At 45.6% G+C, this 22,588-nt stretch overlaps 1 protein-coding gene across 1 annotated transcript in view; it reads left to right on the top strand.

Moving 5' to 3' along the window:
- The window catches only part of LOC119150815 (potassium/sodium hyperpolarization-activated cyclic nucleotide-gated channel 4-like), a 72,203-nt gene extending 49,615 nt beyond the window's left edge, over positions 1–22,588 (top strand). The window contains exons 3-5 of the mRNA XM_037393788.1: positions 12,825–12,986; positions 21,518–21,736; positions 22,502–22,588. Of these exons, the coding sequence (XP_037249685.1) occupies positions 12,825–12,986; positions 21,518–21,736; positions 22,502–22,588 (468 nt within the window). The remainder of the gene's footprint in view (positions 1–12,824; positions 12,987–21,517; positions 21,737–22,501) is intronic.

Raw genomic sequence — 22,588 nt, 5'->3', positions numbered from 1 at the left:
TTATTATGCTATACCACTAAAAGAGCTGTGCATATCTCCTCCTTCTCCTGGGCTACAGCTCTGGGGATTTTTGTCTTGATACCTGTCACCAGGCAGCATTTCCTGTTGGATTTCTAATTAAAATGGCAGCCTTTAGGGACTGTGTTCCTGCCCAGCATATATTAATGGAGGTTTAAGAATATTTTAGGTAGAGTTTAAATACTGCTTTTAAATATCTTTGTTCAGACTTTTAATTCATTTTTCTATAATCTGTGTATAACCACAGCAGGAATTAACCTGTCATACTTTCAGAAATATAATCTACACTGCTCATTGGTTAAAAACCAGGTTTTTTCTGCCCCAGATTCTTAAAGCAAATAAAAAATGTACCCAGTCATATCCCTGCACTGTCCTCCTGTGATCAGTGTGGCCTGCGTGCATGTGAGGGTAATGGCTGTATTTCCTCCAGCAGCTCTTGTATCTCTAATTTCTCTGTCTCCTCTGTGAAGGTTACGGGAGGGTACAGGCTTTCTGACGTACGTTACTCAGGGAGATGTTTTCACTGCACTGTTCTTTTAAGAGATGTCTTCTCTCAGGTGCACATTGCAATACTAAAACGGTTATATTGCTATTATTACACTGAAAGAGTAGGAGGGCATTTGTCTCCCTGTTACTTGTCTTGGGCCAGATGAGACCTACGTGACACTGTATGCAAATAAATTTGCATCAGTCTGTACAATGAAATCTTTTGGCGCTCTGCTGGCAAACTGTTGAGGTCCCCCAAAAGAATTCAGATCCATGTTGGAAACATTCAGACTGGTCTCCATCAAAGCAGTTTAGGGACAAAACCACCACTAACAAAGCAATTTAAGTTTGTGCTACTGGGGGCCAAAAACCAGCCTACCCTGCAGCCTGACACATCTCTCTTTGAATTTGTCCAGGGCTGCAGTCAAAAATGTTTGTCACTGTGGTGTGAAGTGCACCAGTCATTTAATCTGCTGTTTTCTGAAATGTTACTACCAAGAAGGAGTGCCCAGAGTGGATCAGCACAGACTTTGCAGGCAAATGCTCAGCCCATCTGAAAATCAGGCCATTGTGCTGAGCATCCTCAGTCTGTGAACTTTGGTCTCCGTTAAAATAAAGTGTCACCAAGTTTGCACCCAGAGGAGCTTTCATTATCTTTGCTCACACTCTCTGCCTCGTGGCACATGAAACCATTCAAGTCTCCAGGCCTGCCAGGCTGCTCCCTTTCATGGATGTTACAATCACTAACAGCATAAAAAAAAGTCAAGGGTGGAAGTTGTGCTTGGTTACCACTGTTGTAATTGAATTAAACTTAGAGGATTGAGTTAGGTGGAAAGTACTCAATCTCCCTGCAGAACATGAACCATCCTGTCAGGCTGTGCTGTGCTATAAGCAGCAGTAGGTTATGGTTTTGTACATAGTTATAACCAACGTAACACACTACCAGCCTCAGTGGGCACATGCAGCATGCAGAAATTGACATTATCAGCTCTGTTTAAAAACAAGAGGAAACACCTACCATCACTTCAGTCAACAGAAAGCCAGATCCTGTAAACAAATGCTCGCAGCAGAGCCCAGGAGAGATGACTGTGAAATATGTGTAGCTGCAGTTCTTTCAGAGAGCCCATAGGACTCATTTTGGCTGCTGCCCTGATCTCTGTGTGCTGCTTCTGTAAGATCCCCCATATGGAGATCTAGCTGTGGAGGGTAAGCCAGTTTTCTGTTGAGAGAGCCTATAAACTCTTCTGCTTCCAACGGCTTGAGCCCCTTCTGGGAAGTGGTGGGGGCCTCACCTGCATGTGCAAATGTTGCTTTGCTTATGCAGAGAGAAGTGTTTTGAAGACAAGCAGGCACATGCTCATTCCATTTTGAGGTGTGCGGGTTTTGGCTTAGCTTCTCTCAGTGTGCTCTTACAGACATCCTAATAGGGCTTAATAGTGGGTTAATACGCATGTGCTTTACTCTTTGATTGAAATGCAAGCTGCATTAAAGAAACGCTAATTGATCAAGCGTAAACTGCATTAGTTCTTCAGCAAGTTTGCACTTGCTGGCCAGGACCTAATGAGTTTATGTTATATTTCAGATGGTAATCATATGAATCCATAAGTATGTTAAATGACAATATTGGATTTTTTAAAATCTGTTCTGAATTTTAAACTAAAAAATTAGAGAGTGACTGAAAGAAATATGAAGACAAAGATCACTGCTAATTTCTTTTGCGACAGCTTTCTTTAGAATGTGAACCAGGGCTATTTGACAGGCAATCTGAATTTTGAGAAGACAATTTTCTTACTCACTGGAAAGATCTGTTTTCTTGATCTGATCTTCTTTCTCCTGTGTTCTGGGTGTATGTTTATGGATACAAATACAGCTGGCAGACCCTAGTTCTCTGGGTCAGGCTTTCATGTATGTAAATGGGGACAGTGTGGCTCTGTGGCAGACCAGACATTAATTTAGTCCAGTTTCCTGCTCTTAATAGTGATCAAATGCTTCAGAGGAAACATGTGGTGAATTCCAAAGCAACAGTTCTAAAATAATCTGTTCACAGGTAGATTTATTCCTCAGGGTTTTTTAAGCACTGAAAAGGAAAAATGTAAACCAAATTTTTAAAGGTATTATTAGCCACCTATTTATTTATTTAGACATGTATTTAATATCCTGCCAAATTCCTGGCCTGGAAGATTCCTGTGTCAATGCATTCCGCAAGCTAAACTGCATGTTTTTTGCAAAAAAGAGCATTCCCTTTCATTAGCTGATCCTTCACTTTGATAAAAAGTCCTCTTGTCTTGGGGTGAGAGAGGATGGTTAAGAGCAGTAAGCTTATCCAGTGATACTAATGTCTTCCTGGGATACTTGTGTCTTACCTGCCTGTCACCATTTTCTCCCTGGACCAAACTGTCCCAGAAGGTGTTCTATAATTACTGTTTTATAATTACTAGCTCTTAATTGGGATCTTTGAATTATGGTAACAGCTGTCACTTGGTGGAAGGCAAACAGCTGCAAAACAACGTGTGACATGGCCCAGCTTTGGGACATGATGATGCTGCTGAGAGGAAAAAAGATTGGGATCCCCTTCCTCAGCACACCTATTTACACAACTTTTTAATTTCCTCACTGAAAATAGATCTGTGCTCCAAGGGAAAGGATGTCACTGACCTAGGTAATAGCATAACCTGATCAATATTGCCCTAAGTATTTTATTTCATTACTTGTCCATGCTAACTGTTTTGATTGACTTTGCGCCTGATAGCTCAGTGTGCTCAGGGGGTATTTTCCCACTTAGCTCAGTAAATTTTAAATCAGACCACAAATGAGGTCCTTCTGACATAGTCTGCAGCCTGGACTCACCTACATCGTCTGAGTCATCCATTGATTACCTCATCTTGCTGTTCAGCTGCCTTTTCCAGTGATGAATACCAGTGAGTGCCAGTCCAGTGCAGAGCTGTGTGGGCCAGCCTCTCAGATCACTTAGTGCTCCTTCTTGATGACATTTCCAGGCCTTGAGGCCCCAGTTTCAGACCAGTTGTGTTTCTTGTTGCCTTCGCAGGTATTTATGCTTGCTTTCCCCTCAGCTTCCTAGATATTTCTTTCCCTAGGAGTATCTATGTATAGCTACTGAGCTAGACAGACCTTTTGCTGGTGACTGTGGTCATTCTTAAACTTCCAAAAAAGCCTGTGACCTATTTCCAGAAGTGATTCATAGCTAGCCTCTCAGAAGAACTACAATTCCCAAAGATGCAGATAAGAGCCATGAAAGATTAAAAAAAATGCCTAGGCAGGTAAGGTATCTAATTCCCACTGAGAATGAGATACCTAACCTACTTACAGCTCTAGGGGCTTGATTTGTTTTTTTCTTTTTCCAAAGGCATTTAAGTATATTGAGAGAGAACTGTTGAAAACCTGAGCTGTAGGCGTATGAGAACATAAGCACCATTGAAAAGCAGAGGGGTGCTTCCTCCAAAGTCATAGACCTTCTTGAAAAAGCCCTGGCCCCAGTCCTTGTGTTGCTGCTCTGGGACACATTGCCTGGGAGGTAAAAATGCCATTGTCCCTCCACACTGGAGGCACTGGCCATCTCCTTCCCTCCTGGCTAGCACCCGTGGGAGACTTACAGCGGAGTTCAGTGGAGGCAGAATCCAACCCTAAATGTTTTTCCCTAGAGCTTTAAAGAAAACCATGCAGGAAAGACAGCCGTTCGAATTGTGCTAGAAAATATTTTTAAAAGTCTGTGTCACGTTGCCGTGGTGACAAAAGTTCTTAAAATGAAGATTAAAGTCTAGGCTGGGAATGGTGGCATGGGGAGGGGAAGGGGGGCTGTTGTCATGACAACCTCAACTCTGAGAGTGCAAGAGGCAAAACACATGGTGGTGGCAGGATCTTTGGGGTTTATATATACCTATAAACATCTGCCATTTATGCCAGCTTTCTCAGTGCTAATTAGCCCTGCTATTTCACCTTTCTCTGCTGTAAATATTTTCCGGTAGACACAAGTCTCTGAGGGAGAAGGCAAGAAAATGCTTTTTCTTTTTTTCCTTTAATTTTTGCACGGGCTTCTTGCTGTTCTGTCTATGGCCCCTCAGATGCTACAGCACCTACCTGGAGAAGAACTTCCATTAAAAGCAAGCTGCCTGGGAAGAGTTAAATCATCTCGGGAGGAGGTAGAGGCTTGCAGGCTTGCATCTTGTTCTTACAGAGCTTTAACAGCAGCAGGCTGCTGCAAGATCACTTCTCCCTTCCCTGGATGCACATACACACTCTGGCTTTCCTTGGCACTGAAGTGGCTGTTTCTGAATGTGAAGCGTACCTCCTTGGGCTCTAGTTAGTAGCCACAATACACAGACAGTGGTTGCAGCAGGAGATCAAAGCTGGCATCCCTAGATTTGGCTCACAACTTTGCTCTCAGCTTCCTGTGCAACCTCTGGCAAGTGGCTTTTCCCTTTTATGTGCCTCATTTTGCCCATCTAGAATAATGGAGATAACACATTCACTGGTGATATTGAAGCATACCAGATTAATGTCAGCTGAGCCCCTTGAGACCTTCAGATGAAAACTGCCACAGCAGCACAAAGGATTATTATATTTTAAGTGTAAAATCTACTTGGCTATCTCTCTTAATACCTGTCAATCAGTGTGCTTCCTTCAATCTCGATGTTCCAGGCAGCTCTAAGACAAGCACACTCCACAGTATCTTCCCCTGTGAGCGTTAAACCTAATGAATCACAGACCTGTTTCTCCTCTCGCACTGACTCAAGGCAGCATCAGCAACTCTGCTGACATTGATTATGTCATTTGGTGCAAAGCAAGCATAAAAAGAGATTCAAACCCAAACTCTTCCCTTCATCTAAAACTTGATCTTCTGGCTATAGTTTTCCTTGCTGGCACAGCAAAAAGCAGGCAAAACCAAATCCCACACCATCTCAAACTGTCGAGTGCATCCCTGAATCTGCACACTGCTTGCAGATGTATCTGCGCACCACAGATGATTTCCCGTCTCCAGTCCATCTGCTGTGTGCTGGCTGGTGCTTTCAGCGTTGTCCCAATACAATCTGGATCCCAAAGCTCCCTTCCTCCCATACTGTGGTGCCATTCCGCCAAGCACGTTGTGATTAGCACAGCCCAAAGCTGTCTGACCCAAAGCTGATCCTTCAGAAGGGACTCCTAATTCCCAGTACACTATGAAGTTGTAAATAAGCCCAAATGTGTTCCTTTACATAATTTTTCTTCCTTAGCTAAGCCGCTTTCAGCAGGTCAGCCTGAGCAATAGTTGCTTCAGAAATCTAGAGTTTATATGTTTGTATATTTTAGTGGCAAGAACAGCATTTTGTCTGTTCATCCAAAAGAACCAAATGCGTGGTCTAGTGTGTTACTTGAGACAGCAAACCTTCTGGACTAAAATTAGTTTACGTTTTGGCACAGCTTAAATGCGACATAACTGGAAGAAGAAATAGAAAGTTGGGGAGGGTGAGGAATGAGCAAGTAGAAAGGTTGATGGTGCATTTCTGATAGCAGCATCAGGAGAGGGAAAACAGCCGCTGAGATCTCTTGTGTTGCTTTGCTGAAACGTGTTTTCCAGTGGTGTGCATTTACTCAGCAGGCTGGGTTTCTTGGGGAGCTGCCCTTTCTCTCTCAGCTCTGGTTTCTTCTGTGTCCTTACAGTATCTGAGTTGCTCAGGGGTTTTGGCTCTGAGTGTGCCTTGTGTATGCTCATGGCTTCCATGCTTCGATGCTCTAATATGCATAATGCTGTGTGTGTGCCTGGATAGGATTTTTCCTCCTGGAGGAAGCCCATCATGTGAGTTCTGCATGTTGTTTGTCTCTCCCCTTGCTTCAGCCTCCCAGGATGGATCTTGCACATACAGGCTCCTGAGCCCTTCCCCTCTTACATGGATTGTGTCCGTCAAGACTTGCTGAGTGTGGAGAAGGTGACATTTTGCCCCTTGCCGCTAGGTTTGGCACTGATTTGTGCTAGTGATCCCTGAGCAAAAGGACTGTTTTTTCAATGAGCTGCCTTTAATTTGCATGCTGGTCAGAATGGGTAAGAGCTTAAACTATTGACCAGTCTGTTTTCGTAACCAAACAGGATGAGGCCCAGTCAGTGAGTAGATGGGTGTTATGCAGAGACACCATAGCTGAGGATGTGGGGACTTAGTACAACCACTCTATAGTGATCTTTCTAACAGTATTGTAGGCTCAGAAAAGCTCTTCACAGCAACCACCTATCCCCCATATATCGAGAGATTAACACTGAGGTTTGAAAAGGCAGCTAATGCCTCTGTGAGGAAAATGCATCTTTGCCTCTGTTATCTACAAGCGCCAAGTAAAGAAAGGAAGAGTGAAAGACATGTCAACTTTCTTCCCCATAGTCCACAAATACTCTTCATAAATGTAAAGAAACATGTATTTCCTCATAGCAAAACAACCTTAACTCTGACCTTAGAGCACTCAGAATGACATATGATACTGTTTTGATTCTCTTTTGAGATTTGTATTTCCTTTTAAGGACTTCGGGTTTTTAAAGTCATAAATTAAGAGTAAATTCTTCTCTTTCTATTAAGCTGGAGCAGTGTCACAGCTACTTGATTGTCCACAGGGGATTTATCACAGTTTTATATTAACCATAGTGTGGATACAGATACCAGCACTGGCTCAGGACCAGCAGGCTTTCTTAGTTTGGATGCAGGCTACAGATATACTGCTATGTTGCTAGGAGTGGTAGTGAAGGGCAACAAGCAGTTTCACTGCTTTCCTGTGGTGCAGAATCTGTTCATAAACCCTATGGATGGAAGTCAGTTCTATGTAGAGCCAGCGTTCAGCTGAGCGAGCGTGGATGCTGTTAGCTCTCTCTGTTGGGGTGTTTAGCTCTGGCTCAGTTGTGCTGGCTCCAGACAAAATCATTAGTATGCCTCTGAATTGCGGTCCCCAGACCCACAGGAAAACCCATTTGTTCTAAGCATAGTGCCTCTGGTACATGCAGAGCCAGCAGGGATGTGCATTCTCATCCCAGCCTGCACAGCTTGACGTGCTGGGGAGCTGAGCGCAGACAAAGGCTTTGTTGGAGCTGGCCTGGGCCCGGCAGAGTGGTGCAGCATGCAGCAGGACCACGCTGCCCCCCTGCACAGCACTGCCCACAGTGTCCCCTGGGTGGGCTCTCAGTCTCTTGGAGCAGTCTGGCCTCCGTGGGCCTAGACAGACAGATGCACTAATGCAACATCGCTCTCAAGGATCTGAGAAATTCTGGTGACCTATTGGCTTGGATAGCCACACCAAGCTGTATGCCAACATAAACCAACACACCTAATTAAACATACAACTGATTTCAGTCAGAGCCCTTATTTCACTGCTAGAACCAGACTCCCACTTCTCTGGGGTGTCCTAGATTTCTTCCAGCTCAAGTGATCAGGTTAGAGGAGTCCTGCTGCAATAGAAGGCCAATTGAGGAGTACTGTACAGAGTAATTTGGGGCTGACGAGATTTTAGATTCATACTGGTAGGATCCTGATAGCTTGTTCTGTATAAGCAGGATTTCTGAGATGGAACTCATGTAACTAGAGATGACTTTGTTGAGGAAAGTTTTGGCCCTCCCACTTTCCCAAGCTGTCCTTCCAGAAGGCATTGCAAGGTATCTGTCTGTTGGCTAGAAAGACAGGCCTGACTTTGTAACAGGGATTCTGAAGCCACAGCTTGTTTTGGACGATCAAGAAACAAGGATATTAGCTCTATCAGACAATACCCTCGGAAAGAGGTGCTTTTAAGTGTGAATCCATGCTTTGTCCTTCTTGTCCTCCCCACTCCTTTTTTCCAATCACAGGCAGCAGAAAGATGGAAAGCATAAGCAGTTCAAGGGGCAGCAGAAGGAAGTGTGATGCTCTGGGACCTAGCCTGGGTTGTGTTACAGCAGGACAAGAAAGCCCTGAGTGTTCAGGATGAAAACCAGAGGAGTTCCAATTACCACTCAATGTTCCTCTGCTCATGGACCAGCTATTTTAGAATGTTTCTTCCCCACCTCTCCCTGGCGAGCTATAGACTGCTTTAGAGCACTGCAGCACTGGCTTAGACACTCTCCAGCACACTACAGGAGTTAGTATTCCCTGCAACACAAGCAGCTATTTACAGTAGGAGCTTCTTTTCAGTGAAAGGTGTTTATTCATACCCCTTCACAGTTATGCCTGTGTGCCACGTAGTGAGTGTTTCTTATTTTCTCTTGCATGTGAATGTAAATGTATTCCAAGGAGTGGGCATGAGCTGGTAACTCCTGAGACTGAAATTGGATTTGTCTCACCTGCAGTTCAGGCATTTACAGTTGGAGTTCATTATCTAGGCTTACTTTATGGGCAGCAGAGAGGAACAGAAATTCCTGAGATGCAGATGCAGTGCACCTCCTTCTCAGGTAAACACGTGCCACAAACCAGACGTGCCTAATGATGCTGTCTAGATCTCTTGGTCCAAAGTAGGTGAGCTAAATCTACCCTTGCGTAAAGCAGATCCTGTCTCTACCTGTGTGGGAGGTTGTGTCAGCTCAGTTGTGACCCTTCCCTCTAGTAGTCAGTGCTGGGCATTAGAGGGCAATCCCAAATGGCCACTGAGCTCCTGGCCTCTCTGAGCTCTGTGCACTACAAAGGCAGATGCACCCTGGTGTTAATACAGAGGCGGGACTTCCCTTACCTTTGTGCTTCAACACTGGGTCCTGTGCTTATGGGTGACTTACATGATGGTTGATGACCTAGCAGTGAAGGAAGACCTGTGAGCCAAGACATACACTCTGCACAGAGCTGCCATTTCTTAGTTGCCACTGAATATGTGAGTTGTTAGTGCGTGAGAGGAGACAGCAGGGCCTAACAGCAGAAGCAAACACACTCATTTATTCCTGTTTTTCGGAGGTCCACCACAGAACAAAGGCTTTCTGCCCTAGCCTAACTAGAATAGATCCCAGTTATCATATAAGCAGCTCCATATCCATTCACTTTTCCCCTAAACCATTCTTTCCCTCTAGCTGATAACTCTCTGCTTTTAATATGTTAAAGAAGTAAGAAGGGCACTTTCTGACAGGCTTTCTCCCTGTCCCTGGCTGGAGTTCCCTGAGTTACAGGAGGGCTGGAGCTCTTCGAAAAACACTCATAGGTGGGAGAGGAAAAGTCATTAACACAGTAAAACCCTGGTGACACAAAAGATCCATTCAGAGATCCTTCTGCAGACTGCTGCTCTGGCTTCATTAAAAGCATAGCTCGTGGCTGTCACTCAGATAGGCTGGATTCACTTTGAGTTATCTAAATGAGAATGATCATTTCTGCAATGGAAAAAAAAAAGATGAAACCAGTAGGAATTATTCTTTATGAATTATGTGTTCAGCTTTCATACTGACCTAGTCAGCACTGAGAGCTGGATTTCCTAGAACAGCCTTTCATACTGGATTTTGGGTATTTTCTTTAGCCCAGAAATATTGCTAGAATGGCCTTTCTCACACTAAGTGACATGGCTTCAGCTCCATCTTGGGTGCAGTAGGAATAATGGAGTTTAGAAGCTGTTATCCAAATCATTCATCCTAATTTCCAGCATTCTTCTGTGGCTCCCTCGCAGCTTGGATTGAGCATGTTGGCATCTCTCAGTGAGTATGACCTTGTGGCATCCCGATTAGGTGGGGAAATGTTAATATCTGGTGTGGAAACAGGCAAATTGAACAACTAGCTCTGACGTCAGAGTGAGGAGCCAATTTAGGCAGCTAAACTGACAAACCATGATTCCTTTCTTTTATAACAAAAATTTTCTGCCTTTATAGCTGCTTTAACTGACTCACTATGGGATCAGAGGAGGCCAATCCCTGGTATAGGCAAAGATGGCAAGTACATACTGCCATGAGTGGTTGGGGAGGAGCAGGACTGTCTCTGTCACAGCAGCAAGGAGTTACATGGATGTAGCTGTACAGTCACATAGCATGCCTATGGCCTGCCCCCCACTTCACGTACTTCCCTGACAGTCATCTCCCTTAGTAATTACCTACCCCTCTAGAGATGATTCTCAGGAGGGCGAGTCACCCGCTGCATGCCTGTCTTCCTACACTGAGGCTCAGTGGAGCCTGGGCAGTGCTCTGGGGGTGTTCAGCAGGCAGGAAGCATTGGGTGTGCTGCTCCCTGCAGTTTCAGTCACTGCACTATCATTTTTATTAATAACATGGTAAACTGAAAATTGCTTTCCTATCTTATATAAGCCTGTATCAGGGTTTCTGTGCTTTTTGGCCCACTGCCTGGTGCCACATAAGAAAGTTGCATTTACAGGTTTATTTTACATCTGACAAACTGACAGTTAATCCTGCTACGTCCCTGAGGAAATGGTGAGCTTGGATAGGTGTCACTGTGTGCTCTGCACGGCTTACTTGGAGGTCAGTTTTACAACAGCACTGGGAGTCACGCTGTAACGAGAATTATGGTGGCAGGTCAGGAAACAGAAAGTGTGACCGCGCAGGGCTGGAGCAGCAGGGCATGGCCAAGGTACAAGAGCACAGCTGTGGAGGGGGACTCTGCAGGTGACATAGCAGAGAGGCTGTGGGCTGAGTGGAGTGGCTTTGTCAGGGCTGTTGGGGAGTCCAGGACTGAGAGAGCAGGAGGGGCTGTGGGTGGGGTAAACAACCTCTGTGGGAAGCTTCAAGCTGATGTAGCTGGACTGGGACAGAGCTGATTGAAATATACCCTGGAAGGGAATACCATCCTACAGGTCAGGATGGAAACGCAGGAATAGAGTTGGGATGTACAGCCTCATCTGATTCACAGTAGTCTTCTTTGCTCCTCATATTTTTCTGCTTTCTGTTCCCTTCCGCTAAATCGGACTAGAACTTTGTGTCACCAGATTGCGGGCTGGACTGCAAACTAGTCAAGCTGTATGTGCCTTCAAACCATGGGGAGGCCTCCTGAGAAGGCCCAGCTGTGGCAGTTGACAGCAGTCTTTCCACTTCATTCACACAGACCTGTCTAAATACTTCACTTCGCCTCTGCCAGAAACAGCAAGACTGTGTGTGGGGAGCAGTGATTAACATTTCTCCAGATGAAGCTCTAGGGCAGGACACGTTGGCAGGGCTGGGGCATGGCTGTCAGGCCTCCGTCCATCCCAGCTCCGTGTTGCAGTGGTGACACAGCAGCATGTGGGAGAGGATGCCAGATGTGTTCAGGGTCTCTGTTTTCAGGGTGATGCAATAGGCTTCTTCAGCTGGAAGCCAGCACAGTGTGAGGACTAAGTGTATGGTCCTTACTGGACCCAAACCATTGCCTAGTGACAGTTTGGAGGTCTCCTCTCTTTGTGTTAATGGCAAAAGAGGCCAGAAGGTGGGCTCTGTGCTGAGCCACCAAGGGTCATTCACACTCTCCAGAACTCTTCTCACTGTGGTGCGTTGTAATGTTGGAAAAACCAAACCTGTGTGGATAGCTCAGGATAGCAGTCACTGGCATGCCCTGTGTGTCGTAACTGTCATCATGAAGCTGGACATAAAAGAGCCAAGCACCTCCAGTGTCTCCACAACACACCACCCATAGGGAAAAACCTGCATCTGTCCATCAAGCAATTCTTGACTGCATATGCAGATTTCATAAGAGGGCACCTGGATTTCTCAGTGTGTCCTGCTTGTGACAGTACTATGGACAACATGGCCACAGACTCCCTTGGAATTAGAGAACTGACTGCAGAGGTGTGGTTTCTGTTGCCTGTTTACCAGTTTCTCAGCTTCCTTGCTGAGAACTGCTATACAGCTCTGACACGTTTCTCTTTTCCTTGCCCACCTTCATGTAAGACTGGAAGTGATAGAGCAGCAGAATACAAGAAATACAAGAAAATAGTTAAATCAGATCCTGTTCTAGAAGTCTCTGCTGCGTCTGAAGCCATTCTTTCTTGCATTTGATACTTGTGAAGACTGCATCTCACATCCAGTACAAAGACAGCTTCCACATTGGGTCAGTGTGTAGCTTATATGCAGCAAGAGCAGAAATCAAAGAAGGGCATTGCAGTTAAAAAGATATAATGATAAGAGTTTATTTCTGAGTAGTGGCTAATGTTCCAGAAATATTTGCAACCAACTTATTTTATAAAATGAGTTTTGGAGCTTTTAATGTAAATTAGAAGGCAAAATCAAAGGGCAAGAGGGGTGAATGATTCTGATTGGATATTTTGGTTTTTAATGTTTTTCAGCTGGTTCTGCTTGCATACTGTGTCTGACCTGAGCTGAGCTGATGCAGCCTTTTCTATTACTTTAGAAGGTTGTTAACCCTGATACTGCATTTAATTATGTTGGGTTGGTTGTTTGGGGAGCTGCCATCTAATCTGCTCCCTGTTGGCCCCTGCAGATCTTCCACATGACCTATGATCTGGCCAGTGCGGTGGTGAGGATTGTGAACCTGATTGGGATGATGCTGCTGCTGTGTCACTGGGATGGCTGCCTCCAGTTCCTTGTGCCTATGCTGCAGGACTTCCCTGACGATTGTTGGGTGTCCCTCAACCGCATGGTGGTAAGTGCCCGTCCTGTTTGCTCCCTTATGGCCCTAAACTCAGGCCCTCAGTCACAGCATCACCATTTCAGCATCAACCTCCCAGCACTAACATGGCATCACCCCGCTTCTCATTTCCTTTCACCTCCTTTTAGGGCCTGCCTCTGCTATAGAGCAGACCCTTGTAAAGCCACAGCACTGTGGGCATGGAGGTGCTTTGGGGGCAGTCTCTGCAACTAGACAGCCTCAGGGCTGTAGAGCAGGAACCAGCCCCAGCAGAGCCTGCTGCGGGCTGCCTGCAGCAGAAGGCAGGAGCCAGGCTTCCCCTCCTGGCAGGAAACAGCAGAGAGCAAGAACAGAAAGAGTTTTCTGCTGGGATCTGGGCATATTGAACCAAAGGCAAGAGGCACAGAGGAGGTCCTAGAGCCGTAGCTGGGTCTGATCCATAATTCCCATTTCTGGTCCCAAGGAAATTGTTAAGCCTTCTGCTCCATATCCTTTTGAAGGGTCAGTGTGATCACCCACCTTTCTCCCTGGGGAGCTACACAATATCCCATTAGAATGGGCTGAAACAGACTCTGCCAAGCCACAGTTCAGCCCCTCATCACAGGATCAGTAGCCAGACTTCCCAATAACATCCCAAGCTGTGCTGCTCACTCTGCTGTTTGCTGTGAGAGAGATTTATACCATATGGTAAATGCATGGGGAGTTCATAGTACCTGTCAACCATCTCGCTGAGAATTCAGGATCTTTTATTGAAAGGGACAATGTCCAGTTGATTAAGCAGCAAAACCTGACAAAGCTTAAAAAATTGCCTCTTACTGCAGCTCTTAACCTCCAGATTCCCCCAGCCGATTTCTTCTTAAAGAAAAAGAAAATAATCAGGCACTTGGGCAGAGCAGAACAAATATAAAATGTATAAAAGAACTGCCAACTTCCCATGCCTCCCACATATGGAGCTGTGGGCACATGTTGCCCATGCCTGAGAAGACTGAGCATCCTTGAAAAAGTCGTCTGTTTGGTGTTTATTTATTCTTTTCTTCCCTCTGCAATCATCATTCATTTCCTGCTGTTGAAAGGTGCCAGACTGACAGTTCTGGAGACTAGAACCCTTTATTTATCTACAGCACAAGAACAACCCATGCAGCAGCTGCCTTGTCTTCCCCCACGCTGCCTTTTTCTTATTTATATGGAAGGAACAACACAAGATCAGGGCCCCATTGTGCTTGTGCTATTCAGGTTCAAAAGGACATACAGCTCGTCATCCTGGAAAGCTCTGAGGTGCAGAGAGAATCCTCCCCATCTGATGAAGTGTCTTGGCCATGGTGCCCTTGCAGGACAGCTTCAGAGCAGCAGATTTGAATCATGTTTCCTTTATCTTAATATGTGGGTGGAGGCTGCTGTCTAATGGCAACAACTTCTTTTTGCTTTTCCCATCCAACCCTGAGGGAAGAAGTAAAAGCTAGGGTTGCAGAGTTACAAGTGTGAGTAGCACACTTGGCTCAAAAGCCAGTGGATGAGAGCTGCAGCACAAGCTGCAAAATCACCTGAAGAATCAAAACAACCAGGTCTACTGCTAATTGGTACATGGAAAACCTTCACAGAAGGCAGTAACTAGCAACAGCAGACACACGGTGAGAGGAAGAATAATCCAGCGGCTGGAGCAGTGACTGAACGTGGGACACCTGAGTTCAGTTCCCAACACTGTGCTGTGTTGCTCCCAGGCAAGTTAAGATGGGAGGCTCAGAGAGTTCTCCCTCCCCAGATGCTTCTGATGATAAGTAAATACTGTGATGGTGGGTATCTAAAACAGTCTGAGGAACCTGGGGTTGCACTGAGTAGGCACAAATGCATGGCGCAAGCTAACCAAATGTGCTCTGGGACACTTTTCACTCAGAGGCAGTAAAGCCAGAAAACCACTTGTGTAACCCAGTGGAATGAAGAGCTGCGAACATATTGGGGTCAGAGCCTGATGAGGGGGGAAACAAAGCTAAATTGTTATGATCTGTGAAAAGAATTTTGTGGCCAGACTGATCAGAACCTGTAAATGACCATCAGGGTAACTGTGTAGTGAAGGGATAGAGTCTTGAAGGGTGTCAGGAGACAGGACAGAGGAAAAAAAGGTTTAGCCTAGGCACCTTTCATAGCAGTGACACTGAGAGGGGTGAGGGATGCATCCCATAGGCAGGAGGGCTCAGCAGTCTCCAGGAGGGGCAGGGTAGAAAGCATCTATCCAGAGCAGAGTTTTACCAGGCAAAGACTTACACTACAGTGTTTGTCTTCCCAGCCTTGAGAGCCTGTGAAGCTGGGAATTAAACTTGCCTTGTATGATTTTTTTCCACTGCTTCTTTGCAGCTAAATCACTTTCACCTTTTCCACTTAATAAAAGTGAAAAACCCTTATTGTCTCAGTGACTGTCTCAGAAACGCAGCCTCAGGAAACTCAAGAACCAGAGAGATGGTTATATGCGCCACCTGTAGTTCAGGTGGCTTCCATTCCAGAAGCTGTACAGGAATATGCCAGCCCCAAAATAGCTTGGGTTTAGAACATTTAACAAAGAGAATATTTAGTTCTTCTGGAATCAGATAGTTTCTTCTCACAATAAGGTTCTTTCTTCTAATCTCCTGAGAAGATTTCCAGATGGTCTTTGGGACCAGTGATGGATGTGGATGGCATAATTAGTGCCACCATTTTTGTTAGTCTATTGTGAAGAAATAGGAAATTGCTTCCACTGAGTCAGGACACAACAAGAAACTGGTGGTCTGGGCTATTCTCAGACTTTGGTGCCAAGAGCTTGATGGTAGTTTCCAGAAATGGCTCTGTTTGAGAGCTGTAATGGACAGGGTTGGGAGATGGGAGGCTAGGATGGCATTTGTGAGGGAGTTGCTAGTTTGGATTTTGGGACATTCTGTACTGACCTGGGCATACCTTTGAGGAGATAAATATACTTGGTGCATGACTGCCCTGATCACACACAGAAGGCAAAAACCTGGGATGGAACCACTGTAGGAAAAAAAGGAATCTTCTGAAGCTGCTACAGCCAAGGGGAGCTGAAAGTGAGGTGCCAAATGTTTTGAAGGCTTTCTCCTCTAGTATGCTGGTGCTGCTCTTCTGCCCCTCCAGTGTTTCCCACCTATCACTTGGCAGTCTGAGTTCTGATTCAAATGCAGCAGGGAAAGAAGATTCATCACCTCCCATCTGCTTCCTAAAGGTTTGATCCTCTTCCAGGGGATCTGTGAAGGGTCTGGTGTTGCCAAAATCATATCAAAGGCTTGATAAATCCCTGGGTCCAGTTCATCTTGGTGTTTTCTACATGTACCATGTTTCACCTTCAGCAATTGCAGGAGGAGTGAGTTTCTGTACTTCTTTCTGAACTGGCTCTGGAAGGGCAGGGAAGGATGTTTTCAGTATTAATTGCTCAGCCCTAACTCAGGGGCTTCAGCGTTAGCTTCCCTACAGGGCACATTATTAAAAGAGAAGCGCTACTGAGTCAGCTGCAGAGCAGCATGTGTGTGGGCAGCAGCATCTCCCCAAGACCCTTGCCTGGCAGCTCCTGATCAGAGAAATCTGAGCTCTGCTGACACCTGAAAGCTGCTGGAAACATGTGGCTCACTCCCTTGGGTATTGTGCTGAACTGATAAACCCTGCAGGGAAGGCAAATATCCCCATGTCAAATGCAGCAACCTTGCATAGGAAATACTAATCATCTTCCTTTCTACAAAAGAAGGAGAGTAGCTTTCTTTTTGAGCTTAAACTCCCATCCCCGCCCCCCAACACAGTCTTGCGGTATTGCTGATAGAAAGGAGGAAGAGAAACGGGTGCAGCATGTGTTGTGGAAGACAGGGCAATCCTGCATAGATCTCCTGCGTGATTCCTAACTCACTCCAAGCCTCTGGTCCAGCAGATCCCTCCTGCCCTTGCTCAGTAGGCATATGAAGCCATGTAGTAGATTATCACATTTTAAAAAATCTGTCAGGGGGCAGCAAGAATAGGGCTGCTTCATGATGGGACATGAGCCAGGATGTGGTCACCCGAGCCAAGGGGGCAGAGCAGAAGTGGTGATAACACAGTCCATTGACCATTCCAGTGAAGGCAGGGTGACAGTCGTGTCCAGGGTCTACCCAAGTGAGTCTAATCAGGAGCAGCAAGAGACAGGGTCAGAGGCAAGGCTGGAAACAAGGCTGTAGTGTACGTTCAGGGCCCAGGGCTGGGTGCAGGTACAGCTAGCTCAGGCAAAGTCTGGGTGCCCAGGCCTGCGCTGAAATGGAGCTCCAGGAACTGTGTGTGCATGGGTGGCAGTCCCAGGCAAGGCTGATTGGAACAATTGAGACTGGTGCACTCAGAGCCCCGAGAAAATCTCTTCTGTTACGTGAAGGCCATGCAAAACTCTCCTTGGAAATAAGCCCAGTCCGATGTGAAGTTTGACCTGTCATGTCTATTTCTCATCCCACTATTTCCCTTCCTTTAAACTGGATCTAAAGGTTTGTTTGCGCGGCCCAGCAGTTACAGCGCAGTCCAGGGGAGGGCAGTGATGCTCAGAGGCCTTATTTCGGAGCTTGACACAAGTGGTGTGCAGCAGCAAACCCCGAGTAACAACTCCGTGGCCAGATAAGATCACTGCTGAGACAAATGTGGGAGATCACAAGATTGAAATATGCCTGTTCACTACAGACAGCTCCTTAATACTGTGAAATGTTAGTGGTGTAAGTCAGGCATAACATTGTGTCTGTGGACTACACCCCTATGCCCAGGATCTGCCAGTACTTCTCTGTCTGCTCCTCTCTGGTCTTCTCCAGTGAGGGTTCAGCCAGGTACAATCACATGTACATCAGACCCAGAACATCCTGTAAGACACCATACTGTTTCTTTACATACTTCTGTGAGGTACTACAGAACCCAGCACTGCCTTTGAAGAGTTCCAGGAACATGTCTCCAAGTATTCATGGGTGGATCTGAGCAGAGGCATTGCAGTCCAGACACTAATCCCAGTGAAACCTTTATAGTACTGCCAGTGTGGATGTTAAAAACAAGCTAGTCTGAGAAACTGCTTCAAAGTAATTTTAACTCCCTTTTGCAAATGCTTTTGGTGCCTGGCATGTATCTGAGATAACATCCTTCTTGACTATGTTCAGGCACAGATCTGGAGCTCCATTTTAGCTTGCTTTGAGATTTGGTTAACGAGGAGTCATTTTCTTTCTGCAGTTTAAGGCCTCATTTACCTACCCTAATGGGCCATTTCAGCTACTCTGTTTTTGAAGTAGTACAACTGTCCCACCATGGGGACTGGCATAGTGAGTATTGAGTATAGGGGGATGGAGCTTATGCAAACAAGCTGTATCAGTATAAGGCACCATGATGCTAGTAAACTTGTGTCCACCCTACATTTGGAACCACTACTGCTAGTCTGGCTTAAAGTACTGCATTCTTGACCTGCCTGCTTATTCTGTGGAAAACAAAAGAGTGTAGAGCAGGCCTAAAAATTAAAGACATACTGAGGCCTGTAAACAAAGAGTCATTACATAAACTGTACCATGAGGATCCAGTGCTCTTTACAGATGCTCAAACCACTCAGAGGTCATGTCCTAAAGACAGTGAATTGCTCTGAAAGGTTTCCCCTTCATGGAAGTGCCTGTCTTTCAGCAGTCCTTTATCTCTTCTCCCAGCAGACCACATCGCTCAGGACTTTTTTTAAACACTCCTGTTTTCCTCCAGCTCTCACCCCTCAGTCTGTCATTATTCAGTGATCTCCTCAGTCTGGCATGAAGGAGGCAGCCCTCACAAGGAGGCCTGTTGCTGATTGGAATTGGGATTTTGTAAGTTTAGAGTTCCCAGGGAGCCAGAAGTGTCCGCAGGCTATGGGGGCTCCTTGATGTTGGATGTTGTAGTTTTGGGTGACTAATTCCTACAAAACACACCCAGGCTTCCTTGTGAACAGCATTCCTGAGCAGCAAGTTGCTGGAGGAATGGCTTCTAAAACTTCAACTTGCCTAATACCCAGATATTCCTCTTAGGATCTGATCATTCGTGGCCATTAAAGACCATGGCAACCAGTTTCCTGATATATCAAAATCCAGCTCAGCTATTATTAATCTGTCTCCACAGATTCCCTTTGGAATCCCTCAGCATTTCTTTTTTCCCTGCTATCAATTCTGTTGTGGAGATGTGCTGCCTTGTTAAGCCACACTGAACTCAGAAGGCAGCAGCATTTCTGCAGTGTCCAGTGAGAAATGCCTGCATGGGAAAGGAATTCATTTAACAAGGAAGGGATGGGACAGAACACCTGCACTACTGCCTCTACCACAGTAAAGCTGTGAATGTGCTGCCCACCTTTACAGGTGATGCACCGTTTTAAGCAAAGGTTGGTCAAATGTGACTGCTCCTTCCTGTTGTCTCAGGATGAGCATTTCCCTGCTGAGGCATGGGCAATAGATGGACTAAAGCCATAGAGTTTACAGCGTTTACCATTCTGTAAGTGCAGGGGCCACAGCTTTATGACTGCTAGTACTACAGGGCTGAGGGAAAGGGACTGTGGCTCCTGGAAATGTTAACATTGAAGATGCAGGGAAGCCTGTGTAAGGTGTGTGAGATGCTTGATGACTTCACAAATCAGAAGTGGGTCTGCACAATGACACAAAACCAGGGTGGTGGAAAAATGCCCCCCCCCCCTTTTTTTTTTTTTGGGGGGGGGGGGGGGGGGCAGGACTCTAGGAGCCACAGCATAGACATGGGTGAGGCAAATGAGCAAGCAGACTCACTCCTTTGGTGCTTATACCTCAGGCAGCCCCTGTGGTTGGATCCTTGCAAATGCTCTTTGCCTTCATCTGTAGCTGGCTTCCCTTTGGGCTGTGGCTCCTTACACACTGGCAAGCCAACTGCATCACCAGGAATAGAGACACCAATGGTCATATTGTCTCTTGTCTCTCTCTGTTGACTCAAGGGTAGTTTTTTTCCAGTGCAGGAGGTGAATAGGTTCCTGCTTTGTTGGGGAGGTGAGCCCAGACAGGCTGGCGCCAGCCAGGACCAGCGTCTTCTAGGGCTGTGAATGTGCTATTTCTTCTGTGTCTGCTTCGCTGTCACTTCTGTTGCTTTGCCCTTCTTGTTGCAGTGTGAATCAGGCCTGTCTTGCATAATGTAACTGAATATGGCCAGGGTAATGCTATCGCCTGTCTTTGTCCATGTGCTTATCTCCTAACCAAGCATTAACACTCTCCAGAGGTTCCAGCTCTTTGCCACAGCTCACAAACAGCAGCAGTACGCTTTGCTTCTGTTTACTACTTGCAAGCTTACTGAAAAATTTCCATCAACATTACTGACACTCAAAGAGCTGTTTACAGAAAGGTCATCAGCTGCCCACCTGATTAGATTGTGATTAGATACCTCCGAGGAGGTGTCCAGTAAATTCCAGGGCTCCCAGCATTACTGGCGACTGGTGCTGAGGCTGCTGCATCTCTCTGAGTGAATTTCACAAAAGTATTGCTTGTCTATTTGGCAAGCCATAAATGAGGCCTTTTATACAATGACCTTCTAAGTTACCATGGCATATGTGTCTGCATAGCTACATCTATAATGTTAACACCTTCCTAGGAACAGAAAGAAGACTGATGAATGTATAGACTATGTGCTGCAATGAATGTCACTGTAGCAGAGGTATTTTTTCACATACCTTGTAATAGCAATGTGTGATGACAGTGCATTTACTTTACAAGGTTTTGTAGCAAGGACTTGCTAGCATATAATACCCACAGGATAGTAAATGTACCTTGAGCTGTTCCATGAACTCAAGCTAATCAGCATAATCATGAAATTTATGCTGTTTTTTCTCCCTATCCCATGATGTGATTGCTGAGGTGCTTCTTGTGTTAGTTGGAGTGGAGAGCAGAGGGTGTCTGAAAGAAGCCATTGACTTTAGCTGGCTTCTCAAGGTGGTTTATTGCATCTCTCAGATGAGCCCATTTGTAGATTTCTCAGCTCCCTGAAAAAAGCCCTGTGAAGAACTTGCTGTCCGGACCTTATAATCTGAATTTTCTGCCCTTCCCATCTCTTCAGGTAATGACCAGAGATCCTGACCATTTCATAAATTTCTGGGGAGTGATTTTCCCCACTCTTAAGATTTTGCTGCTGGCAACCTTGCTCAGGTTCTCTTTTACTCATATTTCCCAGTGGAGAAATAATTTGCTTCAGTTTCTTCTCCCACACGTGGGTAATTTTGAAAATATCCCAATGCATCATCTCAGTTTATCCCAGGTTACCAGTGTGTCAGACCGTCTGACTTCCTTTCTGGAAAGTTTTGCTGGGAAGAGTACATAGAATCTGTAAAAACCCTGGCCAAAGTCAGTTAATGTCAGATGACAAAATTGGGGCTTTTTATTATTTTTTTAAATTGAGTGAGCCCAGCACTTCCAAGCCATCAAATAATTAAATTGCTTGTTTAACATGTAGAGTTAAGCATGGACTTTTGGGTCTAACATTAGGTATGCTTTTCTGAAATGTGTTCAGCTCAGAGAATGTCTTGTCTCACTGCTAAAGCTTTGTCTGTCTATCTGTCTCTTTAGAATGACTCCTGGGGGAAGCAGTATTCCTATGCGCTATTCAAGGCAATGAGTCACATGCTCTGCATTGGGTATGGGCAGCAGGCGCCTGTTGGCATGTCAGATGTGTGGCTCACTATGCTGAGCATGATTGTTGGTGCCACCTGCTATGCCATGTTCATCGGCCATGCCACAGCCCTAATCCAGTCTCTGGACTCCTCACGGCGTCAGTACCAGGAGAAGGTAAGGACTGCAATCCTTCTGTGACCCAGGGGTGGTTTATGCACTGTCTGGAGGCAGCCAGGGCTGTCGGTGACCCATGTGAGAGGCCAAAGGTGCTGTGCCTCTGTCACCACGGCAGTTCATTGGTCATTCGTACCACTCACTTGAAACAGACCCTCATGAGGAAAGAGATGCAAGATCAGGTGAATAATAGCAGTCGGTGATTCTTGTTGTCTCAGGCTGTCTTTTTAGATCAGCATTATCAATGTCACTGTTATCTAAAATTGTAAGTCACTTTTTCCTTTCTGAGATCTTGTTTCAAATCCCAGATGAATGTTCCAGAATGCACAGCTTTTGTTTAGCAAGTACTTTGTTTAAAAGTATCCAGATTATTCACTTCAGTGCTCATGAGTGAAACTACGTAACAAACCCCAAAGCACAGATCAAAGCTCAGAAGCTCCCAACAGGTTCCCCAGGTAGCTATCGAATTAATTGGACAGTTGTTGAATTGAGTAATGTAGGACACAGACAGAAATGTCACAGCTGATTGGGTTGCCACTGCAGTGGCAGTAACTGGTAGTAGTGGGTTTAAAGTGGTGCTGTGAATTCGTAATACGGCAAGGGGCAAACAGGGTCTGTCACCTTGATTTGGCTGATGAGTGGTAACTCATGGAACTGTATCACTTCCATCCCTCTTTCCATGCCTTTAGTATATTGCCTCTGTACAATCACATTTTATTACCTAAAGCAAGGGGGCTGGTTGTGCAACGAGACTTTTGCCTCTAGGACATAGACAGGCAAAACTACTGCCTTCAAGTTCTGGTTGAACCAGTAGGCCTGCACCTCCACAAAATAGGAGAGCTAATTGAATAA

This window comes from Falco rusticolus, chromosome 7 (genome assembly GCF_015220075.1).
Source record: "Falco rusticolus isolate bFalRus1 chromosome 7, bFalRus1.pri, whole genome shotgun sequence".
NCBI lineage: Eukaryota > Metazoa > Chordata > Aves > Falconiformes > Falconidae > Falco > Falco rusticolus.
The sequence above is the reverse complement of the archived record's forward strand: the minus strand, read 5'-3'. Positions and strand labels throughout refer to the sequence as shown.